This window comes from Habropoda laboriosa, unplaced genomic scaffold (genome assembly GCF_001263275.1).
Source record: "Habropoda laboriosa isolate 0110345459 unplaced genomic scaffold, ASM126327v1 scaffold578, whole genome shotgun sequence".
Classification (NCBI taxonomy): domain Eukaryota; kingdom Metazoa; phylum Arthropoda; class Insecta; order Hymenoptera; family Apidae; genus Habropoda; species Habropoda laboriosa.
The window spans coordinates 2151983-2161327 of NW_017100941.1; the positions used below are offsets into that span (position 1 = coordinate 2151983).

The 9345-nt window shown below is 35.9% G+C and overlaps 1 protein-coding gene across 1 annotated transcript in view; it reads right to left on the minus strand.

Annotated features, from left to right (window-relative positions):
• Positions 1 to 2307: 2307 nt before the first annotated feature.
• Positions 2308 to 9345, minus strand: part of LOC108577571 (putative uncharacterized protein DDB_G0291608) — an 11116-nt gene continuing 4078 nt past the window's right edge. Inside the window, exons 2-3 of the mRNA XM_017940752.1 lie at positions 4054 to 4156; positions 2308 to 3275 (exon numbers count right to left, since the gene is read on the minus strand). Coding sequence (XP_017796241.1) covers positions 2308 to 3275; positions 4054 to 4156 — 1071 coding nt within the window. The remainder of the gene's footprint in view (positions 3276 to 4053; positions 4157 to 9345) is intronic.

Here is a 9345-nt window from a genome sequence, read left to right on the forward strand (position 1 = left end):
CTCTGATACCTAATTTCTTCAAAATCTACTAATTTTTACTGCTACGTAATTAATGCTATCTAGTCGTTCTACTTTAAAGAATTCGGTAATCGAAATTCCATAAAACTACAAATAATAACAGTTCAATGCGGAAGTTTCACTTCTTTCACAGTGAATTACTAACTTCACTTCTCCTACTTACTCCTGCTAATAGAAGTTATTGTATTTTCCTTACGAAATCCAGTGAAATCGAAATTAATCTTCAATTAACGCTTTAATTAAAACACGTTGAACTCTTTAAAATACCGTAACACGCATGCGGTTGATTCTCCATGAAAATTCCAATAATACAGTAGAAAAGGAAAATTCCCCAAAGAGAAAAATTTCAGAAAAAGAAAAGTTCCAGGAAAAAAAAATTCCCAAAAAATAAAAATTCAAGAAAAAGAAAAATCCTCTAATTAAAACATTCACGTTACGCACAAGCCTTCCCTCTTCTTCTCGTCAATTAAAGAATCGATATCTAACAGAAAATTACGTATCATCAGGAGTACTTCTCTGCGCAATCTTCATAAACTTCGGCAGCTTACGAGTTCCTTGCCAGATATCATCTGTTATCTCGGTACGATACGTACATACCATTGCGAACAAATGATCTCGTTTACTTTCCATCTGTCGATGAACGTTCGACGCGATATATCGCTTTCTATTATCATAGATCGAATACGCGTCTTTATTAGAAAGGTGGAAGCCATCCAACTTTCTACACGGACTTAATAAGATAAGATTTATCAAGTAGCGAGCATAAACGAGCAGAGTTGCGATACCTATAAAAATGTTCTTCCTCGAGCAACGATCTTAATAAATTCCTCTCGGAAGCAACGCTCGATAGATTGATAACCATTTCGTAACCGCGCTCGAGTTACTTTTACGCCGGAAGTTCCGTTCACTCTCCTCGAGCTTAACTGGCGAGAAATATTTTCATGGAAACCGAGAGTGTTTTCCACGGTGCGAAAGGAAACTATTCGAATAATTCGTTTGATAAAATTGGAGGTTTTGGTGGGATAGAAGGTATACACACTCGTTACGAGGATTGTTCTTTTCTCTTTCTCTTTTTTTTCGTTTTAATTTTTGCACTTTTCATGCAACGTAATATTAATAATTAAACAATATAATTGTAAAAAATAAAATTATCATTGTTAGTCTCTTTTTACAACGGTAGTAACATGGAATATTGTTAAATTAGTGCTGTTTGTTTAGTAACGTAAGTTACGTAGAAATGAATTATTGCAATTTCAACGTTCATATTGGAAAGAACGTGTTTCTTTTTTCCGAAGAAATTCGTTTTATACCAATATTTGTAACAACGTTACAAGCTATTCGGTTTCGTTAACAAACGTTCATGCCCATTTTAAAGCTGCAGGAAATGTTGAAAATAAAATTAGGGCTAAAAGCCAGTGTGACGTTAACAGAAGGAAAATTAATGATTATTTCGTGCGACCTAAGAATACAAAAATGTATTCCTTTGTTAACCCAGAAAGTTTATACTTACACATCGAGACGAGGAATGTAAATGTTTTTATTTGCCTACATTTCGAGAAAGTTGAGGGTTTGAGGAATATGTTCTACATTAATTTAGTAACTCTTAACACGTTCTGCATCACAAGTTGTCAAAAAACAATAACTTTGAGAGCAATAAATCATTCTATAGTACAATTCAGTTGAAGTGAAATAGAGATGAAATAAAATTAAATTATGAAAATATTAAAAACGTCGCTAAACGATACTTTAATCCATTTTACCGATGATTCATATCTGTTCTCCTAATCAAACTTAAATCAATTAATTAAACTCATTCAAGTACGAAAGAAAAGGGTTAAGTCTCATCACAGATTTTATGCAATAAGAATCCAACTGAATTAAAAATAAAATTAACACAACCAATAATGAATTTCATCCAAGTATAAAAAAGCCTTAATCTTTCTAGCAAACTAAACAAAAAAGGTTAACTCTCGTCACAGAATTTACCCAATAATAATCCAAGTACTTCCCTCATTTACCTAGCAATCGAATTTAAGATAAAATTTACACAACCAATAATCAAACTCATCCAAGTACGAAACAGCCTCGATCTTCCTCCCAAATACAAGTCGAAACAGTTCCCCTATCTCCCAAAATACTGAATTCAAACTAACATCAACACAACCACCACGTAACAAACTCCAAACCTAAACAAACTATCCCCAAATCCCCTTTTCCTCAAAATCCTTCAACTCCAAACCTCGACGTGTCAACCGACGAAACAAAACAACTCCACCTCAATTCCACCTCTTACGAATGCCTCTGTTCCTCCTCGACAGGCTTGATCGGCTGTGAGGCATCGTCGTACCTGCCGTTGTCCACGTAATAAACTTTGCTACGATAGTTATACGGCCCCTTGGCGTCAGATGACAATAACTTCGGTATGAACAGTTTCTTCGGCCTGTAAGAGATGCTGTTCGCGATCACGTCATACGGTAACTGTGCTTGAAACTGTAACAACTGTTGGAGTTCCCTAGGCATGTCCTTACTCAGAACCAGTTTCGGAGAAGGTTGCACGGGTAAACTCTCGATGGGCACAGGTATGTGCCCCACTTCTTGCGCCTCCTGTTGCTGTTGCTGTTGCAATTGCTGTTGCAATTGCTCGTATTCCTCTCGATACACGATTCTACCTTGCGTACCTCTGTCGGGGTACTCTCTCCTGGATTTCTGCTGCTCTATGTGTTCGAAACTCTCCGAAGGTTGCTCGTAATGTGGCAATTCAGCGTTCGGCGATTGCTGCTCGTACTGCTGAGGAACTGCGTCGTTCGGCGAGTAACCGAAGGGAGATTGTTCAACGTAGGGACGTTGCTCTTTGTAGTTATCCAAGACTTGCTTCACGTGCGCTGGAGGTTCGTTATATCTGTTGTAGTGCACCTGATTAGGGTCTGGATGCGTTTCTACAGGAGCTTGAGGTTGCGGATACCCTCTGTATTGCGGCTGATTCGGATCTTGAGGAGCTTCTACTACCTGAGGTTGAACGTACGATTTGTACTGCACTTGATCGAGCTCAGACTGAGCTTCCGGTTGGGCATGAGGTTGCAGGTACGATCTCTGTTGTATCTGTTCCTGGTCAACTTGCACGAGCTGCGACTGAGGCGGCCTGCTCAGCGTTGCTTGCTGACGATGAACAACCTCTTGTTGCTGAGGAGGCTGAGAGTTCTGCAGTTGAGACCGCCATTGATTTTGGGGAGAGAAGAACTTCCAATCGATTTTCAGGCCTGCAACGAGGGAGGACTCGCGTGATATCACTGTTGACGGTTTGGTTTAGTCACCTGATTCATCAATTGGTAAGGAGAAGATAGGAGAATTTGTGAGATACGCAGCGACGAAAAAGTGGTACTGTTTATTGCAATGGAAAATGATATTTCGTTTGAGATTTTGATTATTCAATTTGCGCGATTTTTTGTATTAACATGAATTCTAAACGAGGAATAAATGAAAGGGAAATAAACAACAGTCTAAAAAATGTAAAAATGAGATTATGATGATATTACATTGCTTTCATAACTAATTTGAATATAAGGAATTGAGTGAGAAGTTATTGAAGATTTAAGAAACTGAGAACACAGTTAAATGATTGTTTAAAAAATAAATGACTTCAATTATTTACTCACGTCGTACGTATACACTTGACGTCAAAATTTTTATTAATAATTACTCAAGTAACATATACAAATTATTCACAATAAAACTAAGAACAACCAACATTTCCTGAATCCGAAATTTCGCAAAATTCTCACGGAAGACATCAACATGTCCAGTGCAATAAATTAAACAAATTACACAACAATCGTTACAGTTTACTCGTACCACACCAGAAACGAACGTTTATCGAACACATCTATATTCACATAACACCCAATTAAAGTTCCAACAATCGAACCAACAAGTCAATCGTGTTACTTTCGACGGACAGAAAAAGGAACAAAGATACGATTGTCCTATCTCCCATAAAACTATTCGATTATACTCGTTTATCGAATTAGATCTACTCACCATTGGGATCCTGATACTTAATTTGCGATTGCTGTGCTCCAGTAGCTCGGTGTACCTTTTGTTCTTGCGCCGCCGCCGTCGAAATCAAAGCGATAAGGAGAATCTGCGAACCGATTGAATCGTGAAATAAATTATTCACAATGAGATGCCTTCCTACCAAAGAGCGTTGCTGTAACGGTAATGGGATCCTTTAGAAAGTAAAGTCTTCGCGGACGTTTGTCTTTCTCCTATGGTAGTTGGAAATCGACACCAACGACGACGTCGTACACGGAAGAGAATTCGTACGATCGTTTTGTTCAATAAAACATTTGACTAGAGAGACCACGTTTCCGCCTTTGTCCCGTCGCTTTGTATAAATGCGATTCTGCGTTACAAACGAACGATCCTACGAACCGACTGTTGCACCGCGCTGCCGCCGAACATTTCACTTCCTTTAGCGGCCTGTTGAAATTATCATAAAATTAAGTCCAACCATGGCCATAGCGAACGCTGCACACCCGTACAGAATGGCTCTTTAATAAGCTTCAACTGTGGGAAATCACGAATGATTATGTTTCGGTGAACGAACTCTCGTTTCTTCGTTCTCGGTTGAATGTCGAAAAGCGTTCCACTGACAATGAACAATTCGTGTGCAAGGTTGGAAGTTTGAAGTGATCCAAACATATCGCGTTGGAATTTGAATTAATTCTAATTAGGTTTGTTTGTATTAACGTTAAATTTGACGATACGTTTTACTGTCAACTATTTATCATTCTTGCAACTTTTTAATTTTATTTTTTGTTTATTTTATATTAGATAGTTATTTGAATTTTGAAAATTCTTGAACTATATAAAATTTAGACGGAATAAAATATTAATTTAGCAAGATAATTGTTAGAGAGATTTTGCGACGAAATATTTAAATACTCTGCAATTGTTCCTGGAAATCCAGTACCTTGTTGATTTTTCAGCTGTTAATTTTAGAATAATATACTTTTTCTTGTGCAATAAAACATCTCTAAATTTCTAAATAACAAATTGCTACGTTAAATCGTTGTACAAGACCAATGTCGACTTTCCCTCTTTGGTACGAAAAAACAAGAAATCGCGAATGTTGTAGAATAGAAACATGCATGAGTAAATCGAGCCTTGAACCAGTGTAATGCTAAAGCTACTACATAATTAATTCATGGTTTCTATTCAGGGTCCCGTTTACGCAGAGAATGGCTATCGGTGCATGGGATACTGATAACGAAATATCTTCTAACGAAAAAAAAAGTTAAGAGTATCTCCTACTATTAAACTACTCCAAGTCTATCATATACAATAATTGCAGTTATTAATAAGCAATTATGTAATAATTAGCAATGAAGTCCTAGTAAATTACTGAGATGAAAATTTCTATCACTCGAGAATCGAACAAATTAACAAACACAAACAGAGGATCAGAATCGATTACCTAACCTGCAAATGGTGGACACTAGTGCACCACGAACTATAATTCCACGAAAGTAATTATCAACAATTCCAAAAAAATTATTTCCAGTAATTCTAGAAAATAATCTAGAAAATAATTTCCAACAAAAACTCGATAAAAGTGTACCAGTCGAATAATTATCAACAATTCCAAAAAAATTAATTCCAATAATTCCATGAAAATAATTTACAATAATTCCACGAAAATTCCAACAATTCCATGAAAATAATTATCAACAATTTCCAACAATTCCGCGAAAAGAAATTCCAACAATTCCGCGAAAAGAATTTCCAACAAAAAAACTCAACCAAACTGTAACAGTCATCAACAGACGCACCCGATTACCACCACTGCTACATGTTCTACTTCGCCCCAATCACCATACAGAGTCACAAACCCAAAAAAAGCAAGTGAAAGAAACTACTCGGCCCTGATTCACCTTCCCCAACAGCGTTCACTTTCCCTAAACGTTCTAGTTGACGATTAAAACTGTCCACTAAAAGTCCTGATCAATTTCCATCACTGTCAACCCTCTATAGCCACGCAGCACAAATGCACCGCAACTTGCTCCGTGTCACTCACTAACATCGAAAAGAAACTCGAAAATAAAATACAAAACCAATCGACAACCCTAGACACTCCCCGTCTAAAATTCCCATTGCAAACAAACTTTAATCGAAAATTTAATCGGAATAAAAAGACCACCCTCGTGAAGAGCTGTTCGCCGTAAATCGATTTTAATCAGAATCGGTGGATTCACTCACTCGAAGTCTCATGGCTGGTAGAGAGGAGACGATCAACGTGGATGCTCGATTCGCGCGGGTCTACGAGCGGAAATCAGCCGTCGGGGCAGCCGTGGCTCTTCTATATACTCCGAGTCGGCCTGGTGTAATTGGTCGGCCAAGCAGACGGCCGGTGGCTACCTACTTTTAAAGTAATTCTGCCTCTGGTAACGAGCGAACCATCGAGGCCCTCGGGATATTATCGCGGCCGATTGCAAGAATGCGTCGCTGGCGCAATCCTGTTACAAAGTCGATCTAGGAAGCTGCCCGGTATCGAGAGGTGTTGTTCGAGGTTACCAGAGTTTAGAACCTCCCCGAGGGATGAACAATCGTGAGGAACTCATGATGACGGGGTCTATGATCTATTATCGATGGGACTTTCGAGAAGAAATTAAGCATCCTACAACTTGCTTGGGACGATGTTGAAAGATTCTGTATAATTTGGTACAGTAATGGTAGTAATTTTATTCTACTTTAAAAGATAAATTAAGAAACATACTACAGAAGAGCGTGATTTACGATCGGTCCTTGGTCATTTCCACAGAACAGAGCTGTCGTTATTTTATCTGTTGAGAATTGCCTTTTTTAGAAATTTATTATGTCTTGGAATACTTTGTAGAAAATGTGAAAGTGAAGTTTGGACTTACTGAGAGTAAATGAAGATAGTGAAATTTGAAAATCTAGATTACAATTTCTTATTAAAAATGGAAATGCGGCATAGATGAAAGTGAAACTTAATTGTAAGATATTCTATCGATACACATAACACATGTTTTACCATGGAAAATACTTCTTTTGTGAGCGGGAAAATTCTTGTTATTACATAAAAAATCTTTTGTAGTGGCTCGCGTTATGTGTAGATTCTATTTCCTGAATAATTTCACATTCAACGAATAAAACTATCTTTTTATTCTTCTATAGGTATTTCGCGAATGAATTTATAAGACAGACGGATCGTTGCAACTTTCATAGCTACGATACAAGAAATTTGTAATACAGAAAAGATTTAAACGTGCAAAGAAAGATTAAATCTCTCTGATTAAACGAATTGCAATTGTAATTTTTCAAATGTGCAACAATAAAAAAATACAACCAAAGTAAAGCAGCAACAATAATCGTGTCATTGCCAAATTATTAATATTAATGCTTCGTCGTGCAGGAGAAAGGAATTTATAATTGGATTTATATTATCTAATAGTAAAACGATGTTATTTCACTGATTCAGTTAATGACAAAAATAAACACTCACGTACGCATAATATAAGAAAACTGTCGCATACCGTGCTTTAATTAACGCAAAATTAAGGCAAGCCGTTATTCAATCGGTCCTTTGTAAGTTAAAGAAAGCTTGAAATGAATGAAACCGGTTTTGCACATCAAATAGTTCACTTGTTCACTATTACAGCATAACAGAAGAGAAAATACAAAATGACATAATAAGTAGCACCACTTTTATTTAATTAGAAGAAGCGTTTAAAAGAAAGAGAAAATATTTAAAAATTAACCGTTTCGTGTAGTCTTTTCAAAATTACAAAATTGTACAACTTTTCTAAAATTTCTGCCTTCGTTCGTATCGAATAACAGATCTATCATAGTTCTTTCTAAAAATTGTATAAATTATTCTACATTGTACAAATAATCCTCGATATTATACAATGTTATTAATACAACTACTACTATTAAATCTCTAAAAAGAGATTAAATTACATACTTTTTATAATTAATTCTTCGAACATAAAAATAAATTTACAAATACACAAAAAAGAAAGTCAGTAGCGAAATACAGGAAGATTTCAAACCATCGTATCTCTGTTTCTAATTAAGATAACGACAAAAACCACAATGTATTTTATTCGTCAATTTATTTTACTCCTCAAATTAGCCCCAAAGCGAACAAGAGCGGATATAAGTTGAATTATATTTTCTCCACCGCGGAAAATATAATTCGACCTATATTCGCCCGTGTTCACCTTACGAATGATTTAACGAGTGTATTGCATTCGTCTTTAACTAACGAGTATAATACCCTTCGACTTTTGTCTCTATCTCAATTAGAAACAGGGATGCGACAGTTTGAATTCTTTCTAAATTTCGCTACGAATTTTCCGAACCTTTTTCACACTTCAACCTCTCCCATCACTATTCTTGAAACGAGCCCTTTTTCGATCATTGAAAAATGAAATAAATACGCTTTTAGCTCAAATAAAATAAATAGAAAATACGTAAAATTTCAAAGAATTTCAGAATCTCGTTATCGGTAAATCTGAATGTAATAATGTAACGACTCAAGGAGAAAGACAAAAGCCATTCTTTCACGTCTGCCGTAAGCAGCTGCTTTGCATATAAATTGCACACGACTAAATTTATAACGTGCAAACAATTTTCTACAATTGACTCAAACTACACTATTGGCGAGGGCTAATAACAGCTGCAAAAATTGGGATAAAACTCGTGTACCAATCACTGTGACAAAAAGTAGACAACAATGACATAATCGAACCTACGATGAAACTTTGAAATTCGAATCGGGACAAATGACTACTGCAACGCCCCTGAACTTTTAATTGCGTAAAAATGCAACACGACAGACTGTAAATTACCAAGCTTATCTTCGGATGCATCTTTGCCTCTCAAGAACGAGCATGTTTTTAATTAAATGCAAATAGGTACACACTGCTTCTGGAATTCATTAGGTTTCATAGGCACATCTATCTTCTCATCTTTCTCTTTAAACGCTTTATTCAGTTTCGACCTGTTTAAGATGTCATTTATTTATTTATATCTTTGTGCGGATTTTTCAATCAATTATATTTCTCATCCTTGACTTACGACGCTGTCTATCCTAACTTTTTCAAGTCAACAAGTATCTAATTCTTCATATTTCGTTAATTTATATGTTTCATTTCGTTTTGAAGATAAAATGAGAAACTTGTAGGATTAGAAAGGAGGAATAATGTTTAAATAAAAATTATTCAAAGTTGTATTTGTATAACTGCACAAAATAACTATACAAAATATAACTGCGAATAATTATTATTTAAATACTAAATAACA